Source organism: Bombina bombina, chromosome 1 (assembly GCF_027579735.1).
Source record: "Bombina bombina isolate aBomBom1 chromosome 1, aBomBom1.pri, whole genome shotgun sequence".
Taxonomy (NCBI): Eukaryota; Metazoa; Chordata; class Amphibia; order Anura; family Bombinatoridae; genus Bombina; species Bombina bombina.
In genome coordinates, this window is record NC_069499.1 from 678,642,048 (window position 1) to 678,667,233 (window position 25,186).

The window sequence follows — 25,186 nt, forward strand, 5'->3', positions numbered from 1 at the left end:
TAAGTAACTTAGCCCACAAATGATTCTATATAATTTCAATTAAAAACACCAGAAATTATATATATTATTAATGCAAACAGCCAATTTATGTGACTAGCTAAAACTACACAGGACTATGGATATAAGTATAAAATATAAAGTGCCCTTTTAAAATTATTAATTTTAATTAAACTGTAGCAACAATGAATGTATTTGCTTTAAAATATTAAATCACAGTCACTGCCATACGTTACCACATAATCAAATGATTATTTAGTTTCCAGAATTTCTTGTGGGTCATCCAAGAAGAATTTATCCACTATATCGCAAAGGTACAGGCCTCAAAACTACTAAACAAAACTGTGTGTCTGGGTCTTTATTCCAAAAAATAAAGAATCCCTCCTACTTTTCTTTAATCATTCCCACAAGATTTTGATAGGCCCTCAGATGCTTGTCTCCGATTCGCTCTGGGATCTGAAGATCTCATAGGCTGTTTAGTTTGGCATATGTTTTAAACAGTCAACTCGTTTGAGTTTCATACCAGTTTTAATCCACGAGGGGGCAGCGGATAACCAGAAATGCAGTCTCACTTTCAATACTGCTACAGCTTAATATCTCACCTTAAAATGTTTATTCAATATACTATAAATCCTTGTATTAATAAACTTATCTGGTCAACATATATGACCCATTTAATATAATTGAAAATGTACAATTTGAGAACAAACAAGTATATGATCAATTCTATGTTAAAATATGCTTATCGGAGTCTTATTCCTTTTCAATATAAATATAGCCCACATCTTTGTACATCTCTTGATAGTGTTATTTTGAGTGCATGAAAAACACAATTTATATATAATTTATAGGACAATTTACTGTTTTCTCCTCAGTCTGAAATGAAAGAAACAATGTTGTTATTAATTTTGAAATGAGTAGACATTTTAAATCCTTAAGACTTCTAATACATAGGTTAAGACATGTTAAAATCTTAACTCTCAGCCTTTCAACTCCCCAAATTAATATAAATATTGCATATCTGTATATCTCTTGCTGAGTGTACCACTATACTCCTGGAAAATCAAGATGTTGTTATTGGTTTCATACATCTTTAAAATAAGGTTATATAGTTGTTCATTTAATTTATTACAAACCTGAAATGCATTTCTCATGGAGATATACATTTTTATACAAGACTGAGGTATATCTTATTGAAATTTAAACATAGGTTGTACTTTAAAATGGATTTCAAAGTTACAATTCAAGCATGTGTTTCTGCTAGTTAATCTTCACATAGACGTAACATCTGGAATTTGTGGATTCAACTCGGCAGGGGTAATCCACTCTTGCATATACTTAGGCTTCAAAGAGATCAGTCCCAGGCCTAACGACCATTGCCTACAGATAGGAAAAACTCTTGCTTATAAAGGCTTGCTTTGAAGAAATCTGCTTTCACTAATTGAACCAAATCTTTTCCTTTTGTACCTAGCTTGTCTTAAGCAGCACGGAGGGGGGAAGGGGTTGTAGTGAGATCCATTTATATAAAATTAGATATTAGCTAAAATGAAATATTACATTCTGGGATACATCTGTAGTTTATTCAATGTTATTTCACAGGTACCCTGACAATTGAGTATATTAAATATACATTTGAAGATATATAATAAGCTATATTTACTGTTGGCAATGTTGATGGTGAGACTGCATTTCTGGTTGTCTGCTCCCACCTATAGTTCAAAAAATGGTATTACAACCAAAAGAGATTTGACTGCTCAGAGAGGCGTTTCTCAAATAGCCAATGATATGTTCAGCTCGAAGGGCCTATCACAGACAAGCATTCAAGGGCCTATCAAACTCTTGTGGGAATGATTAAAGAAAAGAAGGAGTGGTTTAGCTGATAAAGGTTGCCACACACACTAGACAAAGGACATACTCAAAGAAGCATAAAACTTTTGGCGAGAAAAATACACAGGTTTTGTGCCAAGAATATTCACTGCCATTTTGGGACACTTTCTTGGACAAAGATAACAATTTTGAGGCCTGTATCCTTACAATAGTGGACTAAATTCTTCTTAGATGACCCACAAGAAATTCTGGAAGCTGAACACTCATTTGGTTATGTGGTAACATATGGCTGCTCTATATATACTATTTAAATCAAAAGGTATTTTGTTGCTACAGTTAAATTGCAGCTGGTAATTTAAAGAACATATTTGGTGTTTTAAGTTAGATCCATAGCCCTGTGTAAATTAGAACCAGTCATATTCAGTGCCAAGTAATTTATTGGCTAGACAGGGTTTTGCACTCCAGATTTATAAGTCAGTCATTATAGTGAACTCTTTCATAACTGTACATAAACTGGTTATTGTGATAAAATCCCTGGTAGTAATTAATTAAGCATTGTTAAGCTAATAGTCCATATTCTGATATTTGGTGTGAACTAAGCTGGATAATTATAGACTGTGCTGGGATTCTCATGCGTGGTGTTTATTGTAAGTAAGGTTAATTTTAGAGATATATTTTTATGATCTGTGTATAATTGATTCATAAGCTAGTCTCTAATTAATATATTTCAATGTGTTCATAAATGTAACTAATCAAGAATTTAGGAATAGATATTAAATTTCAATTGTTTCGTATATACATTTTAATTGGAGGTTATTTTAAAGAATAATAATAAGTAAATTATATTATAACCCTGGTATATACCAACATATCTTTATTTGAAAAATCCAGAATGTAAACTTAGAAGCCAGCCCATTTTTGGTTCAGCACCCTGGGTAACGCTTGCCGATTGGTGGCTAAATGTAGCCACCAATCAGCAAGAGTTCCCTAGGGTGCTGAACCAAAAATGAGCCAACTCCTAAGCTAACATTTCTGTTTTTCAAATACAGATATCAAGAGAACAAAGAAACATTTATAATAGAAATAAATGAGAAAGTTGCTTATAATTACATGCTCTATCTGAATCAGGATAGAAAAATGTGGGTTTAGTGTCCCTTTAATCTTGATGAATATAGGCTGTCAAGTTTGTTTCAAAATATGCATTGTGCTTATTAAACTGAATAAAAAATAAATGTATTCGAAACTAAGAATGAATGCAGGTAAATTAAGCTGAAAATAGTGTCATTTGATTTGTAATGTGCCAATCAGTACCGTGTGCTCCCTGTCACATTAGCTGTCTCCTGCGAGAATCTCTGTTCTAGTGAGCTTCATTCCTTTCTATAGAGGTAAGTTAGAATAAAAAATAAATGTCTATTTGAAATAAATTGGATGGCAAATGTTTTCTGTCTAAGTGTATAAAATAGAAGACACATTATTTAATCACACTACAGCGAATAGCAAAACAAAGCACATGTTTTGCTAAAACATTTCACAAATGTAAACGCACAAATTTTTGCAACAGTAGCGCTTCGTGTGAGATAAGTAATAATGCAGAGCTTTACGTAAAATGTTTGCACACTTGTGTTTTAAAGGGATAGTAGAAAATATAGGTGTTATTTAATCTACTTTCTCACCTTGTGGCTCTTCTGCAACTACCCCTTCCATTTGTTCGCCTTTCAAATAATCAACATTAAGTCCTTCTGTAAAACAAAGGCAATATTAAAAGCATACATTTTATTTCTTTATTTTTATTAATTTATTTTGTCAGTGTCTGCCCTAATACCAAGATAAACACGATGTATTATAGAATATAAAAGACAGAACATTCGTTGCACTAGCTGTAGTTTGACCCTTTTGGCGGCTGTGATTAAAATATTTATGATGTGAATTTCAAACTCAAAGTCATTAATTCAATTCAATTGAAAACATAGGTATTGCATGTTGTTTTATCAAGTTACATTGCAAAAGCCTTATTTAATGCTTCGGATAACACCTTTAGCGCACACCTGTGCATTATTTTTAAAGCATTGACACCTTGGAAACTGTTTTCTGCCTGTATCTAATATTTATTGGCTGCTAACATTTTTTTTAATGTAAAAGCATTTGCACACCCTCATTTTAAGTATCAAAATAAACATCTATTCACGCACTTTTCTTCTTTGCTGTGATACATTATGTGCAATTCTATAAGAACCTGCTATTTTCTTGTTGTTTGGGTGACATTTGTGCATGGTCATTTCATGTATCATTAATTAAAGAAAAACAACATATGAAACATGGCAGCATAACTACATTAGACAAAAAACAATACATAATATCTGCAAATGCATATGTAATATCTGTCAACAATTGTTATACCAAGGACACTACAAACCATCAATTAAATGGATGCCATTTAGTTTCAAGAAGGATTCTGCTTTGATCCCAGAGGCAGAGCTTTTTTTCATTCTCTGCAATGAGATTTTTTTTTAGTGAAAACATTTTCTGCAGGTCCTTTTCAAATTAAAGGAATAATCTAGTCAACATTAAACTATCATGATTCAGATAGAACATACCATTTTAAGAAACTTTCTAATTTACTCCTATTATCAAATTTTCTTTGCTCTCTTGGTATCTTTATTTGAAAAAGCTGGAATGTAAGCTTAGGAGCTGGCCTATTTTTGGTACAGAACCCTGGGTATCGATAATTGGTGGCTACATTTATGCACCAGAGAATTAGAAAAAAAATGATAATAGGAGTAAATTAGAAAGTTGCTTAAAATTGCATGCTCTATCTGAAACGTTAAAGTTTGATTTTGACTAGATTATCCCTTTAAATTACATTTTAAATTAGGCAGTTACAATTGCAATGTGTTGATTAATTGAAGAAAAAGGCACATTTTAAAGTTGTATAACATATTGCAGCAGTTGAAAATTACATTGCAAATTAGCTGCAGAGAAAAAATCCCAAAAAAACTTTGTGCATTGCTCACAAGAACGTCTTAGATTCAGGAGCCAAAGCTCTGCAGACTACGAAATGTTAGGGGGTGGGGTTGAAATAATCCATGAGAGACAGTCATCAATCAATGTGCTGCCACTTCTCAGTGCTGCTCTATATTTGGCTGTTCTGTTCAAACAATGCTTTGCTCTGGCTGCACTGTTATGAAAATCATACATAGTGCAGAGCTGTTTGAAGAATACGGTCTGATGTGGAGAGTTCCTGCGTGTATCCTGTTCTTTCTGCAGGCATGATACATTTTCTGTGATGACATTACATATCACAGCCTTAGAGGTTATTACAGACCATTTAATAGTTGTAGAGGATGAGGCACACAGTTTTGTTTAATAAGACGTGTGTCAATTTAAGCAAACAAAATCATAATACAAAAGTGCTTGTATGACTATATGTTTCATATCCCCTTTTATGGCCTATTAAAGGTTAACATAAAGACATGCCTTATCGCCCTCTCTGACAACAAATGGGTTAACACTGCCATATTTCCGCTGATAAAAACCCTCATCATGCAACATTTCAATTTGCAACATACTAATCCTGCAACATTTCAATTGCAACACTTGATTAAACGATTTTAATCAATATTGTTTTCCTATTTCTTTTGTACAAAATTACTTTTAGGGTTAAAAACAAAAATATACCACTGTTTTTTTTTTTTTTAATTTATATGCCGTTTTACAACATCCTCTGTCAGTGCTTCTCCAAAGTAGTACAGAAAATTATCACTTTAGATTGACAAAGGCCTTATTCTGCAAGTGGAATTCTTTTCATACCAATTCTCTACCAATGCATATATGAGGCTTAGAGTTCAATTCTCCATTTAAAAATCAATATGAAAGGACATCCTTCTATGCAGCAGAACACATGATGCTATGAATATAATTTTCTTTGTCCTAATGTCAAAACCACTTTCATTATATGGCTCATTTGGCATTTCTTGTTCAAGGATAAAGGTGTGAAGGCAAATAAAAGTATCTTTGTGAAAAGCTGTTTGCTACTAAATGCTGAATATGTGTTCTATGACAAAAAAACAAAAAACAAAACTAACTGCAGTATTTGCTATAGAAAAAAACACCATCAAGGATGCAGTTAAATATCTATACCTGAATGAAATAGGATTACAAAGCAAGCAGCATGGCTCAGAGATACAAAGAAATACTATTGGTGCTCCAGCTGAGAGCTCTGATACTTGTAATTTTGGAAATTGTTAAGTGGAGTTAATAAAAGTTAACAATTACATGATAAGATATATTATGACAGAAGTATAGGGTGTTTATTGGTTGGGTTTGCAATACTGGCCCAAAAAATCTAATGGTTATTAAGAAATACTACATTAACCACTTAACGACCAAGGACGTACACCATACGTCCTCAAAAAAAATACAGTTAATGACCGAGGACGTGTGGCGTACCTCCTTGGTCTGGAAAGCAGCTGGAAGCGATCCTGCTCGCTTCCAGCTGCTTTCCGGTTATTGCAGTGATGCCTCGATATCGAGGCATCCTGCAATAACCCCCTTGGCCATCCGATGCAGAGAGAGCCACTCTGTGGCCCCCTCTGCACCGGACATCGGTGGCCGTTATCTTTGGTGGGTGGGAGCCAGTCTGGGAGGCGGGTGGGCGGCCATCGATGGGCCGAGGGGAGTGGAGGGGGGCGGGATCGGAGGTGGGACAGACGGGGGGCTCGCATAGGCGCGCGCGTGCACGGGGGGGGGGGGAGGGTTTGCGAACCGCTACACTGCTGAAAAACCATGTTGATAAAAGTAAAAAAAAAAATTATTTACAAATTGCATCTAAGCATCTAAGGGATCTAGAAGGGGTGGGGGGGTTGGTCTTGGTGGGGGGGGGGAAGCAACACTACAGAAAAAGGCAATACTTTTTTTACTAAACTGGGTACTGGCAGACAGCTGCCAGTACCCAAGATGGCACCCATTAAGGCAGAGGGGGAGGGTTAGAGAGATGTTTGGTGGGGGATCAGTGAGGGGGCTAAGGGGAGATCCTACACAGCAGCATATGTAAATATGCTTAAAAAAAAAAAGCCCAAATATAGCTTTTATTTTAGTACTGGCAGAGTTTCTGCCAGTACTTAAGATGGCGGGGACAATTGTGAGGTGGGGGAGGGAAGAGAGCTGTTTGGGAGGGATCAGGGGGTCTGATGTTTCAGGTGGGAGGCTGAGCTCTATAGTAAAGCTAAAATTAACCCTGCAAGCTCCCTACAAGCTACATAATTAACCCCTTCACTGCTAGCCATAATACACGTGTGATGCGCAGCGGCATTTGGCGGCCTTCTAATTACCAAAAAGCAACGCCAAAGCCATATATGTCTGCTATTTCTGAACAAAGGGGATCCCAGAGAAGCATTTACAACCATTTGTGCCATAATTGCACAAGCTGTTTGTAAATAATTTCAGTGAGAAACCAAAAGTTTGTGAAAAAATTAGTGAAAAAGTGAACAATTTTTTGTATTTAATCGCATTTGGCGGTGAAATGGTGGCATGAAATATACCAAAATGGGCCTAGATGAATACTTTGGGATGTCTACTAAAAAAAAAATATATACATGTCAATGGCTATTCAGAGATTCCTGAAAGATATTAGTGTTCTAATGTAACTAGCGCTAATTTTAAAAAATAATGGCTTGGAAATAGCAAAGTGCTACTTGTATTTATGGCCCTATAACTTACAAAAAAAGCAAAGAAGATGTAAACATTGGGTATTTCTAAACTCAGGACAAAATTTAGAAACTATTTAGCATGGGTGCTTTTTGGTGGTTGTAGATGTGTAACAGATTTTGGGGGGTCAAAGTTAGAAAAAGTGTGTTTTTTTTCCATTGTTTCCTCATATTTTATCATTTTTTTATAGTAAATTATAAGATCTGATGAAAATAATGGTATCTTTAGAAAGTCCATTTAATGGCGAGAAAAACGGTATATAATATGTGTGGGTACAGTAAATGAGTAAGAGGAAAATTACAGCTAAACACAAACACCGCAGAAATGTAAAAATAGCCTTGGTCCCAAACAGACAGAAAATGGAAAAGTGCTGTGGTCATTAAGGGGTTAAAGGGAAACTAAACCCAATTTTTTTCTTTCATGATTTAGATAGCGCAGGCAATTTTAAGCAACTTTCTAATTTACTCCTATTAATTTTTCTTTGTTCTCTTGCTATCTTTATTTAAAAAGCAGAAATGTGAAGCTTAGGAGTCAGATCATTTTGAGTTCAGCATCCTGGATAGCGCTTGCTTATTGCTGGCTACATTTAGCAAAACAATAAGCAAGCATAACCTATGTTCTGAACCAAAAATGGGCCCGGCTTCTAGGCTTTACATTCCTGCTTTTTAAATAAAGATAGCAAGAGAACAAAGAAAACTTGATAATAGGAGTAAATTAGAAAGTTGCTTAAACTTGAATGCTCTGTCTGAATCATTAATTGGACAGTCAAGTCAAAAAAATACTTTCCTGATTTAAATAGGGCATGTAATTTTAAACAACTTTCTAATTTACTTTTATTACCAATTTTGCTTTGTTCGCTTGGTATTCTTTTTTTTTTTTTTTAAATGAATTTTTATTCAGTTTTAGAATGTAAAGTAACACTTGGGGACACGCAAGACCCCTGCTCAAACATAAACAGACAAAAAGAAACGGACATGCAGGTCCGGCTGCAATAGCTGTCAAAATATTGATACATCATAAGTAAATTGCAGAGATTTGTGGTGGAAATAATTCACCAAGATTGAACCCTAGTGTGGGCTCAGAATATGGGGGGGGGGGGGAGGTGATGCTTATAAACAAAATTTAATGTTCCAAAGAGCCAGTTCGAAAGAAGAAAAAAAAAATTAATAATAATAATAATAAATAAAAAATAAAAAAATTGCTGTAGTATGTAGTAATGGGTATGGCCATAGAGATTGAGAGCAGGTTCTGCCAACATCTAGAAATGTGGGTAATAATAAAAAATTCCAGAGACAAGTGAGATGCAAATTGTACCCAGTACACACTGTACGTAGCACCCACTGAACTTAGCACTCATTGTGCCTAGCATACACTTAGCCTAGCACTCATTACACTCAACACTCATTGTACCTTGCGCACGCCATACCCAGCACACGTTATACCTAGCACACACCGTACCCGGCGCACACTATACTTACCACACATTGCACCCACCACACATTGTACCTAGCACACATTGCACCTAGCACACATTGCACCTAGCACACATTGCACCTAGCACACATTGCACCTAGCACACATTATGTCCAGCACACATTATGTCCAACACACATTGTACCTAGCACGCGCCGTGCCTAGCACACTCGGTACCTAGCACATATTGTACCGAACACCCATTGCGCCTAGCACACACGGTACCCGGCACCCACCTTGCCGAGCACAGGCTGTACCTAGCACACGTGGTACCTGTAACACGTTGCACCTAGCACACGTTGCACCTAGCACACGTTGCACCTAGCACACGTTGCACCTAGCACACGTTGCACCTAGCACACGTTGCACCTAGCACACGTTGCACCTAGCACACATTATGTCCAGCACACATTGCACCTAGCACACATTGTACCCAGCACCCGCCTTACCTAGCACACGCGGTACCTAGCACATATTGTACCGAACACCCATTGCGCTTAGCACACACGGTACCTAGCACACACGGTACCCGGCACCCACCTTGCCGAGAACACGCTGTACCTAGCACACGCAGTACCTAGCACACGCAGTACCTACCACACACGGTACCTACCACACACGGTACCTACCACACACGGTACCTACCACACACGGTACCTACCACACACGGTACCTACCACACACGGTACCTACCACACACGGTACCTAGCACACACGGTACCTAGCACACATTGCACCTAGCACACATTGCACCTAGCACACATTGCACCTAGCACACATTATGTCCAGCACACATTGCACCTAGCACACATTATGTCCAGCACACATTGCACCTAGCACACATTGCACCTAGCACACATTGCACCTAGCACACATTGTACCTAGCACGCGCCCTGCCTAGCACACGCGGCACCTAGCACACATTATAGCGAACACCCATTGCGCCTAGCACACACTGTACCTAGCACACACGGTACCTAGCACACACCGTACCCGGCATCGCTTGGTATTCTTAGTTGAAAACTAAACCTAGGAGGTTTATATGCTAATTTGATAGACCTCGAAGACCGCTTCTAATTTTCTTTTAACAGTTTTTCACCACTAGATGGCGTTAGTTCATGTGTTTTATATAGATAACATTGTGCTCAGGCACGTGAAGCTCCTAGGAGTGAGCACTGATAAAAATGCAAGTCTGTCAAAAGAACTGAAATAAGGGGGCAGTTTGCAGAGGCATAGTTACAAGGTAATTACAGAGGTAAAACATGTATTAATATAACTGTGTTGGTTATGCAAAACTGGGGAATGGGTAATAAAGGGATTATCTATCTTTTTAAACAACAAAAATTCTGGTATTGACTGTAAATTTAAAGAAAAAATTTGGGTTTAGTATTCCTTTAACCAGGACATGTTTTTTTGTTTTTTCAAACGTACTGTTTGACTAAGCTGCTATTTTGATCCAGAAATAGATATTTCATTTAACCTCCCTGTAGCACATTGTAGGGGAAATAAACACTCTGGTGATATAAGGGATGTTAACAGCAGTATCAAAACACTTTTTAAGACGAACAGTATTAGGGGGTTAATGACATAGGGCCAGATTATGTTACATGCGAGCGATATTGGGTTTATTACGGCTGTTTGCACACGCGTCGGAAGTAGCATTCGTGTTATAAGTTGAAAGTAAATGCGAACGCGTGAGCGCAATCACAATTTACTCCAGAATGATTACCCCAAGGTCAGAGCTCTGGTTAACTGTTACGCAAAACAAAAAAAGTGTCAGAAAACAAATAAAAAATACATTATAAAAAGTACAGTCACATTCATAACACCACCATTTAATAATTTTTTTTAAATAAAAAAAATGCACAAAAATGGTATTAGGGCTCAAAGATATGAGGTCTCATATAAAGACACATATATGTAATAAAGTGTTTAACTGTATTTACTGTAAATATGTCACATTGCAATGTTCTCCACATAGTGGAATGTGTTCTATTGTTAAATATCTCTCTCTCTCTCTATATATTTTAAGGGTTTGCACGCGAGTGCAGCGTTAGGTTCTCCCCCCCCCCCCCACTTTGAGCTCCATTGAAGTATATTCAGAATATGTTTAACTTGTCACGATATTCAAAGTTAGTTTTTTTGTGTGCGCCGGGTTAGGACGCGAGCAAAAACTTTTTACTATTCAACTTGTTATATGAGCGCTACCTGATGTGCTCAAAAAGCTTACTTCTAGCTGAGTTAACACACGAGTGGGAGCGCTAAATAGCTCTCCACTCATCTACCAGGGTATGAAAGAACAGTTCTAATATATATTTTTTTTTTTTTAAAAATAGTTTTTATTTTTGATTAACAATAACATCAGCAGTATTAGGTATACAAATTTAGCAATGATAAACGGTGCAATATTTTCAAAATACCATTTTTACAAAGTATACACATCCATTGAAAAGTTATCCGGATGAGAAAATCCATTGTCCATAGATACCTAAGATTCCCCCGGACTAACCCGGGAAGGACTATCAAATACCCATGAAGCGGACAGGCTTGGTTTCAATTTCTGTTCATCTAAGTGCTTTGACATTGTGCAAATAAGAGAAAAGCAAAAGAAAAGAAAAAGAACATACAGGGACTGTTCATACCAGCATTAACATTTAACCATTGTTTGGTCCAATATAGGAGAGAAAGTTAACCTCAAATTTTGTGCTGAGCGGAATATAAATAAGAGAAAAAAAAAAAGGGGGGGGGGAGGGGAGAGGAGGGGGTATAGGCCGGTTTCATTCAAAGGGATAAGGGGAGGGAAGGTGAGGGATGGGTACTTGGAGGGTTTCACAGGGTCGTGAGGCATCTTGGATGTAAGAGCAGATGAGGTCTACACCTGAGTTTTACTCAGGGCCATACCCCGAAATCATAATCTGGAGATCTTCCGAACCATGTATGTGTGAAACATATAATTCCATTGTCTTCACGAAGTTCAGAATATCCACCACCTGCTCCCAAGAGGGTGTGGTCTGTTGAAGCCACATTCTGGCCAGAGCTAGTTTTATTGCTGGAATTTATATTTAATTTTCAATATACTGAGAATGTTCTCTGGGACATTGATAGTATACGCTTCTGTTTTAGATACGTTGAGTTTATAGTAACTAACTTCTCTAATAGAGAAAACAGATGGGGTAGAGAGGTAAGAGGATCAGATACTAGAACCGTCAGATCATCTGCAAAAAGAGCTACTTTCTGCTTTACATGGTGTATTTCCACACCTTTGATCTGTGGGTTGGAGCGAATGGCTGTAGCCAAAGGTTCCATGATGAGAGTAAAGATAAGAGGTGACAGCGGGCACCCTTGTCTGGTACCATTGGTTATAAAAAAGGGTTCCGAACAGAAGCCTAATCCCTTAACTTTTGCAGATGAGTTAGAATATAATGCCGCTATAGTCGTGATAAAAGGTGATGGGAATCCAAACCTCCTCAGTACCGCAAACATATATTCCCAGTCCACCCTGTCGAAGGCCTTTTCAGCGTCCAACGACAGGGTGGTACAGGGCAAATGTAATCTCTGAGCCTCAAAATAGACATTCAGTAATCGTCTTGTGTTATCAGGTCCTTAAAACAAAACCCACCTGGTCGAGGTCCACCAGATCGGGTAGAAGAGAGTTAAGGCGCGAAGCTATTATTTTAGCATAGAGCTTAACGTCAAGGTTTAGTAACGAAATAGGTCTATAGCTCTTACACTTCGTAAGATCTTTCCCTTGTTTTGGAAGCGTCATTATAACCGCCTGTAAAAACTCGGTTGGAAAAGTGCCTCGGGAGCTCGCCAGCTGAAAAAAAATGAAATATGGGAATTAGCTGTGTTTGGAATTTTTTGTAAAAGACGTCTGTGAAACCATCTGGCCCTGGAGATTTAAAAGCTTTAAGAGACTTAATAGCCATCTTGACCTCCAGAGCAGAGATAGGGTGCTGCAGGATGTCTGCCTGATCCTCGGAAACCTGAGGGAGATTTAAGGAGGCAAGGAAGTCATCAATGACATTGGAAATTGGAAGAGGGAGTGTAGCATCCTCCTTCAAGTTGTAAAGAGAAGCATAGTATTTTGCAAAGGTATCCCCAATATCCTTTGGCTTAGTAATATTTTGTCCCCCTACTTTCAGTGCAGCTATAGGTGCTGCCGCTGTCACAAATTATTGGCGAGTAACCTATCGGCTTTATTACCTTTATGATAATAGACTTCCTTAAGCCTACAAAGCCTTTCTGCCGACCTCTCATTTTCCAGTCGGACAATCTGAGCTTTGATATCAACTAACTTTTTAAGGAGTTGGGATGAAGGGTTAGTTTTATGAACATTTGTTGTGGTACGTAAGTTCGTTAAGAGCTGTGCCAAAGTATCTCCTTTACGTTTCTTTATAGCTGACGCAATCTTTATAAAGGAGCCTCGCGTATACGCTTTTAACGAGGCCCACAGAGTAAAATCATCTACTAAAAAATCTGAAAGATCCTTAGTAATGAAGGCCAAAGTCTCTGGGGAGGAAAACAGATGAGGGGATAGGCGCCAGGTTGGAGAGTGTTGTAATTCCACTGAGGAATGTAAAGTCATATGGACCGGATCGTGGTCCGACCAGGGGCATGGGGGGATCCATGATCTAGTTACATTGTCCAAGAGTCCTGGGTCACAAAAAAAGGAATCTATTTGCGAATATGACTGGTGTACCGAAGAGAAATAGGTGTAATCACGAGCAGATGGGTAAAGAGCATGCCATACATCAAATAGATTAAACTGATACATTAGATTCCGAAATTTAGATGATAGCTCAAGTACGGGCTTAGCTGGTTTACGGGTCACATTTGACTTCCTGTCTACATATGGGTCCCAAACAATGTTAAAATCTCCGGCAATGAGCAGAAGGCCTTGACGCAGAGACTCCAGTTTCTGGAGGAACCTACGTAGTGTTCGGATGTGTTGCTCGTTGGGGCCATAATACGAGGCTAGGGTGTAGGTGACATCATCCAGCCTACAAACAATAATTAAGTATCTACCCTGAGGGTCAGATTCAGTAAAGATATTTTCATAGGAGACATCCTTATGAATAAGGATAGCCGTCCCTCTAGACTTTTGAGAGAAACTTGCAGCCTCAACAATCGGGAATAACTTAGACTGGATAGAGATTTTCGCATCTTTCACCCAGTGGGTTTCCTGCACAAAAAACAGTTGGGCTCTAGCTCTAGCCAAGGAGAAAAATGCAGCATTTGGTCGGGGAGTTAAGCCCCTCACATTGTGAGTCACACAATTGTTGGCATATTTCCTCAATGTTGTTTACTCTTATTACTATACAGGGGAGTGTCGGGAAGGAGAGTAGGAGCTATGGGAGGAAAAGTGGGGTGAAGGGATAAAAAAAAAAAAAAAAAAAAAGGGGGGCTAAGCAAAGCTCAGCAACCACAGGGCTCAAAGCACTCAACACCAATCTCTATAACAACAGTATAAAATATGAGATTAACAGATAAATGCAGTATTTAATAAAGATAAACTGCGTATGTAGCCTCTGAAACCAAATTCAGAGTACTTTAAGGGGGGGGGGGGGAATATGTACCTGCAAGCAGAATGCAGTGTCAACTCAGTACATGGGCAGAGAAGTATGGGTATATCAAATATACAATAAGTATAATAATAAGAAAGAAAAAAGAGAGAAAGAGAGGGGGGAGAGAGGATTTCCGGACCCAGAGGTAAAGAGGAGAGAGATAAAAAGGGAAAGAGAAAAAAAACAAAAAAAAACAAACAAAACAAAAACAAAAACAAACACAAAACACATAATCATAGGTGATAATTGAAGGTTATAACAATAATTAACATAACACCTTTAGTGAAACATTTGGTTACAGTGAGATCTGAACATTATAAGACAATATTATAGTGTATAAAACATTTATGGAACATGGATACCCACTGTTACAACATTATGCGGCCAGTTAAAGGGTTAATAGCAATGCAATAGAATAAAAACCTCACTGTGCATAGATAATACCTAGAGTATGTAGGTGACTTGTAGAAATATCTGGATACAATCATACTTTAACAGGGCAAACCCAAAACTACAATTTAGAGAACAGACACATAGCAGACTTGTGGGTTGTACATGGACATATGGTTATCAAAAGTAAGCTGGTGTAAACCCCTATATCAGAAGGGCATAGGGACACATCTGAGACCCATACCATCCGTGTCAACAGTCTAGTACATAAGATTTAAACAGCACAGACGTAGGCCAACCACAAGGCCACAAGGGGAAACCAAACAAAACATAACAAACAAGGTAGGGGCAAAGGGGACAAATTAAAAACAAGGGAACATGTGCTAAACAAATATTCAGGGAAACACATAAGGAAGATAGACAGAAAGAAAGAGAAAAAAAAAAAAAAAAAGAAAAAACCCCCACATAATCATTAGTCATAATTGAGGGTTATAACAATAATTAACATAACAACCTGTAGTGAAACATTTGGATACAATGAGATCTGAACATTATAAGACAATATTATAGTATATAAAACATTTATAGAACATGGGTACCCACTGCTACAACATTATGGGGCAGATTAAAGGGTTAATAGCAATGCAATAGAATGAAAACCTCACTGTGCATAAATAAGGCCTAGAGTATAGATTTTAGATTAGAGTGGGTTTGGGGGTAGCAGAGTTATAAATATAATACGAGGTGTCACATGTATTACCTATTCATAATGATAGTTTAATCCTTAATTTTTAGATTATTAACAAACAGTACCTGGAATGGACTACTCACTGAAGGGACAAACAACTACTAAATAAACTAGTTGTAACTGAGAGTACAGCAGAGTTTAAAGAGAGAGTAGTTCCATAAGTATATAATAAGGGTTAACACTACTTAGGACAAAAAGTGTCTAAATATTACGTTAACGTAATATAATAACGTTCCATGTCACTCATACATTTAAATTTTATTATAATCAACTAGGAACACACACACACACATACAGTAGCAAAGGCTGTGAATTAAAACCACTTAAACTCCGTGGATTGCATAATAGCAATCAGATACAAATGTTTACTATTGAATAATCCTCAGTCCGTTTAATAAATTTAGGTTAACTAAGCCCTTACAATCCGAGGGCTATATTAATCATTATTCTAATAACATAAAGGACTAGAGGATATAATTTTAACCACTATGTAAACTTTTTTTTATCCACAAGAGTAAGCACAATTAAAAGAACGAGCAGGAGAGACAAAGCTGCCCCTGTCGGACCCCTGACGCGCGTTTCACGAACGCTTCCTCAGAGGGGGTGCGGGCCGCTGCTACTCTGCGTCTTTTCTTGCAACTTAGTGCCCACCTCTAACACAGGATTGGATTGAAAAGTAGGAGTTGTCTACACAGGATTGACTGGATAGGTTGTCAATCATTACATCACAGTCCTGCGTATAAAAACACAATTTATGCTTACCTGATAAATTTATTTCTCTTGTGGTGTATCCAGTCCACGGATCATCCATTACTTGTGGGATATTCTCATTCCCAACAGGAAGTTGCAATAGGACACCCACAGCAGAGCTGTTATATAGCTCCTCCCTTAACTGCCATATCCAGTCATTCGACCGAAAACAAGCCGAGAAAGGAGAAACCATAGGGTGCAGTGGTGACTGTAGTTTAAATTTAAAAATTACCTGCCTTAAAATGACAAGGCGGGCCGTGGACTGGATACACCACAAGAGTAATACATTTATCAGGTAAGCATAAATTGTGTTTTCTCTTGTAAGGTGTATCCAGTCCACGGATCATCCATTACTTGTGGGATACCAATACCAAAGCTAAAGTACACGGATGAAGGGAGGGACAAGGCAGGTACCACTGCCTGTAAAACCTTTCTCCCAAAAATAGCCTCCGAAGAAGCAAAAGTATCAAATTTGTAGAATTTTGAATAAGTATGAAGCGAAGACCAAGTCGCCGCCTTGCAAATCTGTTCAACAGAAGCCTCATTTTTAAAGGCCCAAGTGGAAGTCACAGCTCTAGTAGAATGAGCTGTAATCCTTTCAGGAAGCTGCTGTCCAGCAGTCTCATAGGCTAAGCGGATTATGCTTCTTAGCCAAAAAGAAAGAGAGGTTGCCGAAGCCTTTTGACCTCTCCTCTGTCCAGAGTAGACAACAAACAAAGCAGATGTTTGACGAAAATCTTTAGTAGCTTGTAAGTAAAACTTTAAAGCACGAAACACGTCCAGATTGTGTAATAGACGTTCCTTCTTTGAAGAAGGATTAGGACACAAGGATGGAACAACAATCTCTTGATTGATATTCTTGTTAGATACCACCTTAGGTAAAAACCCAGGTTTGGTACGCAGGACTACCTTATCCGTATGGAAAATCAGATAAGGAGAATCACATTGTAAGGCAGATAACTCGGAGACTCTACGAGCCGAGGAAATAGCTACCAAAAAAAGAACCAAGATAAAAGTTTGATATCCATGGAATGAAGAGGTTCAAACGGAACTCCTTGAAGAACCTTAAGAACCAAATTTAAGCTCCATGGCGGAGCAACAGGTTTAAGCACAGGCTTGATTCTAACTAAAGCCTGACAAAATGCCTGAACGTCTGGAACATCTGCCAGACGCTTGTACAAAAGAATAGACAGAGCAGAAATCTGTCCCTTTAAGGAACTAGCTGACAATCCTTTTTCCAAACCTTCTTGGAGAAAGGATAATATCCTGGGAATCCTGACCTTACTCCATGAGTAACCCTTGGATTCGCACCAATAAAGATATTTACGCCAAATCATGATACATTTTCATGGTGACAGGCTTTCGTGCCTGTATTAAGGTATCAATGACTGACTCGGAGAAGCCACGCTTTGATAAAATCAAGCGTTCAATCTCCAGGCAGTCAGCCTCAGAGAAATTAGATTTGGATGGTTGAAAGGACCCTGAAGTAGAAGGTCCTGTCTCAGAGGCAGAATCCATGGTGGAAAGGATGACATGTCCACTAGATATGCATACCAGGTCCTGCGTGGCCACGCAGGCGCTATCAAAATCACCGATGCTCTCTCCTGCTTGATCTTGGCAATCAGTCGAGGGAGCAGAGGAAACGGTGGAAACACATAAGCCAGGTTGAAAGACCAGGGCGCTGCTAGAGCATCTATTAGCGTCGTCTTGGGATCCCTGGGCCTGGATCCGTAACAAGGAAGCTTGGCGTTCTGGCAAGACGCCATGAGATCCAGTTCTGGTTTGCCCCAATGATGAATCAATTGTGCAAACACCTCCGGATGGAGTTCCCACTCCCCCGGGTGAAAAGTCTGACGACTTAGAAAATCTGCCTCCCAGTTCTCTACACCTGGGATATGGATAGCCGATAGGTGGCATGAGTGAATCTCTGCCCAGTGAATTATTTTGGAAACATCTAACATCGCTAGGGAACTTCTTGTTCCCCCTTGATGGTTGATGTAAGCCACAGTCATGATGTTGTCAGACTGAAATCTGATGTACCTCAGAGTTGCTAACTGAGGCCAAGCCTGAAGAGCATTGAATATCGCTCTCAGTTCCAGAATATTTATTGGAAGGAGTGTCTCCTCCTGAGTCCACGATCCCTGAGCCTTCAGGGAGTTCCAGACTGCACCCCAACCTAGAAGGCTGGCATCTGTTGTTACAATTGTCCAATCTGGCCTGCGAAAGGTCATACCTTTGGACAGATGGACCCGAGATAGCCACCAGAGAAGAGAATCCCTGGTCTCTTGATCCAGATTTAGTAGAGGGGACAAATCTGTGTAATCCCCATTCCACTGACTGAGCATGCATAGTTGCAGCTATTGCCGCTACCATTAAGCCGATTACTTCCATACACTGAGCCACCGAAGGGCGCGGAATGGAATGAAGAACACAGCAGGAATTTAGAAGCTTTGATAACCTGGACTCTGTCAGGTAAATTTTCATTTCTACAGAATCTATCAGAGTCCCTAGGAAGGAAACTCTTGTGAGTGGGGATAGAGAACTCTTTTCCTCGTTCACTTTCCACCCATGCGACCTCAGAAATGCCAGTACTACGTCCGTATGAGACTTGGCAATTTGGAAGTTTGACGCCTTTATCAGGATGTCGTCTAAATAAGGGGCCACTGCTATGCCCCGCGGCCTTAGGACCGCCAGAAGCGACCCTAGAACCTTCGTAAAGATTCTTGGGGCTGTAGCTAATCCAAAGGGAAGAGCTACAAACTGGTAATGCCTGTCTAGAAAGGCAAACCTGAGAAGCCGATGATGATCTTTGTGTATCGGAATGTGAAGATAAGCATCCTTTAAATCCACTGTAGTCATATATTGACCCTCCTGGATCATAGGTAGGATGGTCCGAATAGTTTCCATCTTGAATGATGGAACTCTGAGGAATTTGTTTAAGATCTTTAGATCCAAAATTGGTCTGAAGGTTCCCTCTTTTTTGGGAACCACAAACAGATTTGAGTAAAAACCCTGTCCCTGTTCCTCCTTTGGAACTGGATGGATCACTCCCATAACTAGGAGGTCTCGTACACAGTGTAAGAATGCCTCTCTCTTTATCTGGTTTGCAGATAACTGTGAAAGGTGAAATCTCCCTTTTGGGGGGGAAGCTTTGAAGTCCAGAAGATATCCCTGGGATATAATTTCCAACACCCAGGGATCCTGGACATCTCTTGCCCACGCCTGGGCGAAGAGTGAAAGTCTGCCCCCTACTAGATCCATTACCGGATAGGGGGCCGTTCCTTCATGCTGTCTTAGAGGCAGCAGCAGGCTTTTTGGCCTGCTTACCTTTGTTCCAGGTCTGGTTTGGTCTCCAGACCGTCTTGGACTGAGCAAAAGTTCCCTCTTGTTTTGCATTAGAGGAAGTTGATGCCGCACCTGCCTTGAAGTTTCGAAAGGCACGAAAATTAGACTGTTTGGCCCTTGATTTGGACCTGTCCTGAGGAAGGGCATGACCTTTTCCTCCAGTGATATCAGCAATAATGTCCTTCAAACCAGGCCCGAATAGGGTTTGCCCCTTGAAAGGAATGTTAAGCAGCTTAGATTTTGAAGTCACGTCAGCTGACCATGATTTAAGCCATAGCGCCCTGCGCGCCTGTATAGCAAAACCAGAATTCTTAGCCGTTAGTTTAGTCAAATGAACAATGGCATCAGAAACAAAAGAATTGGCTAGCTTAAGTGCTCTAAGCTTGCCAAGTATGTCATCCAATGGAGTCGCTACCTGTAAAGCCTCTTTCAGAGACTCAAACCAGAACGCCACAGCAGCAGTGACAGGAGCAATGCATGCAAGGGGCTATAGGATAAAACCTTGTTGAATAAACATTTTCTTAAGGTAACCTTCTAATTTTTTATCCATTGGATCTAAAAAAGCACAACGGTCCTCGACAGGGATAGTAGTATGCTTTGCTAGAGTAGAAACTGCTCCCTCCACCTTAGGGACTGTCTGCCATAAGTCCCGTGTGATGGCGTCTATTGGAAACATTTTTCTAAAAATAGGAGGGGGAGAGAACAGCACACCTGGTCTATCCCATTCCTTATTAATAATTTCTGTAAACCTTTTAGGTATTGGAAAAACATCAGTACACACCGGCACTGCATAGTATTTATCCAGTCTACACAATTTCTCTGGCACTGCAATTGTATCACAGTCATTCAGAGCAGCTAAAACCTCCCTGAGCAACACGCGGAGGTGTTCAAGCTTAAATTTAAATGTAGAAATATCAGAATCAGGTATCTTTCCTGAGTCAGAAACATCATCCAAAGACTGAAGCTCTCCTTCCTCAGCTTCTGCATATTGTGAGGCAGTATCAGACATGGTTCTTAAAGCGTCATTATGCTCTGCATTTCGTCTAACCCCAGAGGTATCTCGCTTACCTCTAAATTCAGGTAGTCTGGCTAATACCGCTGACAGTGTATTATCCATGACTGCCGCCATGTCTTGTAAAGTAATCGCTATAGGCGCCCTAGATGTACTTGGCGCCATTAGAGCGTGACTCCATTGAGCGGGAGTCAAAGGATCTGACACGTGGGGAGAGTTAGTCGGCATAACTTCCCCCTCGTCAGATTCCTCTGGTGATGAATTTTTTAAAGACAGAATATGATCTTTATTGCTTAAAGTGAAATCAGTACATTTGGTACACATTCTAAGAGGGGGTTCCACCATGGCTTTTAAACATAATGAACAAGGAGTTTCCTCTATGTCAGACATGTTTGTACAGACTAGCAAGCTTGGAAAACAGTTTAAATCAAGTTAAGAAGCAAATATAAAAAACTGTACTGTGCCTTTAAGAGAAACAAATTTTGTCAAAATTTGAAAAACAGTAAATCAAACGAAATTTTTACAGTGTATGTAATAAGCTAACAGAGCATTGCACACACTTGCAAATGGATGATTAACCCCTTAGTTCAAAAAAACAGATCAAAAAAACGATATAGACGTTTTTTAACAGTCACAACAAACTGCCACAGCTCTGCTGTGGCCCTACCTTCCCCAATAAACGACTTTGGAAAGCCTTTGAGCCCTTTAGAGATGTCCTATAGCATTCAGGGGACTTCTGAGGGAAGCTGGATGTCTCAGTCTGTAATTTTAACTGCGCAAAAAAGCGCTAAAATAGGTCCCTCCCACTCATACTACAACAGTGGAAAGCCTCAGGAAACTGTTTCTAGACAAAATTTAAGCCAGCCATGTGGAAAAAACTAGGCCCCAATAAAGTTTTATCACCAAAGCATATATAAAAACGATTAAACATGCCAGCAAACGTTTTATATTGCAATTTTATAAGGGTATTACACCTGAGAGTAAGCATGATACCAGTCGCTATTAAATCACTGTATTCAGGCTTAACTTACATTAATCCGGTATCAGCAGCATTTTCTAGCATTTCCATTTCTAGAAAAAATTGTAACTGCACGCCATTCTCCCGCTGAAGTTACCTTTCTCCTCAGACATATGTGAGAACAGCAATGGATCTTAGTTACAACCTGCTAAGATCATAGAAAACTCAGGCAGATTCTTCTTCTATTTACTGCCTGGGATAAAATAGTACAACTCCGGTACCATTTAAAAATAACAAACTTTTGATTGAAGAAAAAAACTAACTATATTTCACCACTCTCTCTTACTACCTCCATGCTTGTTGAGAGTTGCAAGAGAATGACTGGATATGGTAGTTAGGGGAGGAGCTATATAACAGCTCTGCTGTGGGTGTCCTCTTGCAACGTCCTGTTGGGAATGAGAATATCCCACAAGTAATTGATGATCCGTGGACTGGATACACCTTACAAGTGAAATACTCGTTATCCAATAAGGGGTGTGTTTCTGACAGTGGCATAGGTATCAGGACAGAACCAATCCAGAACAAGCATGTCATACTTTTAGGTGGGCGTTTTGTTTTAGACAAACATGACTGGAGGATCATGTAAATAAAGAATAAATCATGCACGAAAGTATGTATGCTGTAACTAAAATGATATAACACAGTAATTACTTTGATCTATTAACCCTCGCAAATATCTTTTGCTATTAGAAAGGCCTGATGAAGAAATGAAGTCAGCTAAAGCGCAAAAAGATGATTACGGTTTAGTCTTTTAGACAATATAACTTGGAATCCCTATACATGAATGTATAAGTATACATCGTAAATGATCAAAACCATACATAAGTTATTAACAGCATTTATGTGTTTTATGTGCTTTAAAACCTTATGGATTTTTTGTTATAATGAATACAATTATACATAACGTTTGCTGTGCAAATTCCTGCTGCACATTTTATTATATTAAGGGATAGAGTTATTTAATGGAGCATTTGGAGAATGAAATTTTATTTGTTGTATCTTTATTGATTATTGGGTGAATATGTTTCATAGAGCAGTATTTGTAGAACTTTGAAAACTAAAACAACAGACATAAGTTATTTGACATACGGTATGAATACACTAATGTAATTCGTGAACATATTCCGTGAAGAGTGAGGATCAAAGTAAAGTGACGATCTTAATGTGAGGGTTAAAATGTTAACAGCTAACTTGGAATTCAAGTGGCTGGTATAGGTGATGGTGAGTGACGTGTCAAGATCAAGTCTATAACTTGTGAAAATGCAGATTCAAGTTAATTTAAGTTATTCTCGAACTTGACATAAGTTTGATTTTCAAAGTGTTTAATTCTTTAACAATAAAGTGCTACGTTGTAGTAGTGATGTGACAAAAACATGTAAAAAAACTTGTAAAAATTTTTTTTTTGATAAAGAAATTGATTGAAAAATTGCAAAAATGAAAATATAAAAATGAAATATGAAAATAACCATAATTATTAATTTTATACATCACTCTTAGGTGACTATCAATGTGTGTGTATATGGGCAGGTATGCTCATTTTCAAAATGACAATTTGACACCAGCTCCACAAGTATGGAAATCAAATGTAAAACCTAAGTCTACATATATTCCATCTTTATCTTTATCACCAGAGATATAGGTTTTTTTGCAATATGGTTTGCCAAAAGATACAACAGATACCCATATATAATGTTAAGAACAATCTAAGTAGTGCAGAAATACAGGCCTTAAGAGAAATTGAATCATGGCAAGATATTTTGATTAAACCATCGGACAAGGGTGGGAATGTGGTCTTATGGCCACGACAGATGTATATAGATGAAGCCACAAAACAACTGCTCAATAATTCTTGATATAAGCAGTTGATATTCAATCCCCAAAGTTCATACCTCATACAATACAACAGAATGATTAAAGATGCATGGGAGAAAAATATACTCTCCAATTCAGAAAAGAAGTATTTAACAAAAGAGAATCCAAAGACTGCCACACTATACTTTTTACCAAAAGTACATAAAAATCTTGTAATACCCCCAGGCAGACCTATCATGTCAGGAAATGATAACTTAACTGAGAATGCTAGCAAGTTTATTGATTTAAGGCTGAGAGAATATCTAACAACATTACCATCATATGTATGTGACACCATGGAAGTACTGCAAATGGTAAATAATATTCAACTAACTGATGATATGTGGTTAGTCACCGCGGACGTGGAGTCCTTGTATACCAACATCAGGCACAGTGATGGTACTGCCTGTGCGCCAACTTACGCAAACCTATTTCTTGGCTATTGGGTACTGCCTGTGCGCCGACTTACGCGAACCTATTTCTTGGCTATTGGGAACGTTTTTGTGTATTCTCCGATCAACTACAATCATATACTGAACACATACCAATGTGGTTAAGATTCATAGATGATGTCTTATTTATCTGGGAAGGAACATTTAATGAATTACAACTATTTATGCAAAAATTAAATGAGAACAAACTGAACATAAAACTTACTTATTCAGCTAGTCAACAGGAAATATGCTTTTTGGACTTGAAGATATTTAACCCCTTAATGACCACAATGTACCCTGTATGTCACTGGTTGTTAAGGTTTTTTTCAGGACATAATAGCACAAGTCTAGCAAGAACACACTCCCTCCAGCAGGCTTTGGGGAATAGAGCAGTCTCAAAGCTGGTGGCAAGACCGCGCTATAAAACAATCAAGTCGCAAAAAAAGGCCAGTGACATACAGGGTACGTCGCTGGTCCTTAAGGGGTTAAAAACAGCGAAGGTTTTATTAATACCACAATTTATAGGAAGGAGACAGCAAACAACACTCTACTACATCATTCGAGTGCCCACTCACCTAGCACCCTAAAAGCGATACCATATGGGGAGTTCTTGAGACTCTGCCGCAACTGTACAAATACGGAGATCTATATGTCAGAAAGCATTGCTCTATCACAAAGATTAATCTCTCGAGGGTACAGCAAAAAATCTGTAAAAAGAGCTAAATATAAGGCACTAAAAATATGTAGAGATGAATTATTAGTCCCCAAAGATAAAACAAAAGCAGAATCCTGCCCGAGACTAATAACTACATACAATCCTCAGATGAGACATTTAACCAAAATTATCAAGACAATGACCACTGGAAAATATTACAAAATGATGAAACTCTAAAACCTCTCATTGGAGACAAAGTATCCTTAGGATACAAAAGACCCAATAACCTAAGAGATGAGCTGGTATCCAGTCATTTTGTGAGATCTACAAAGAGAAAAGAGAGTGATCCAGGTATGTACCCCTGTGGCACTTGTTCAGCGTGCTAATATGTGTGGAAAATCAAAACATTAACTGAT

The 25,186-nt window shown here is 38.6% G+C and overlaps 1 protein-coding gene across 2 annotated transcripts in view; it reads right to left on the reverse strand.

Moving 5' to 3' along the window:
* CD99L2 (CD99 molecule like 2) overlaps nt 1-25,186 on the reverse strand; it is a 294,098-nt gene that overhangs the window by 31,568 nt on the left and 237,344 nt on the right. For both annotated transcript variants that reach the window (XM_053699159.1, XM_053699157.1), the window contains one exon: nt 3,498-3,563. In XM_053699159.1, coding sequence (XP_053555134.1) covers nt 3,498-3,563 — 66 coding nt within the window. The remainder of the gene's footprint in view (nt 1-3,497; nt 3,564-25,186) is intronic.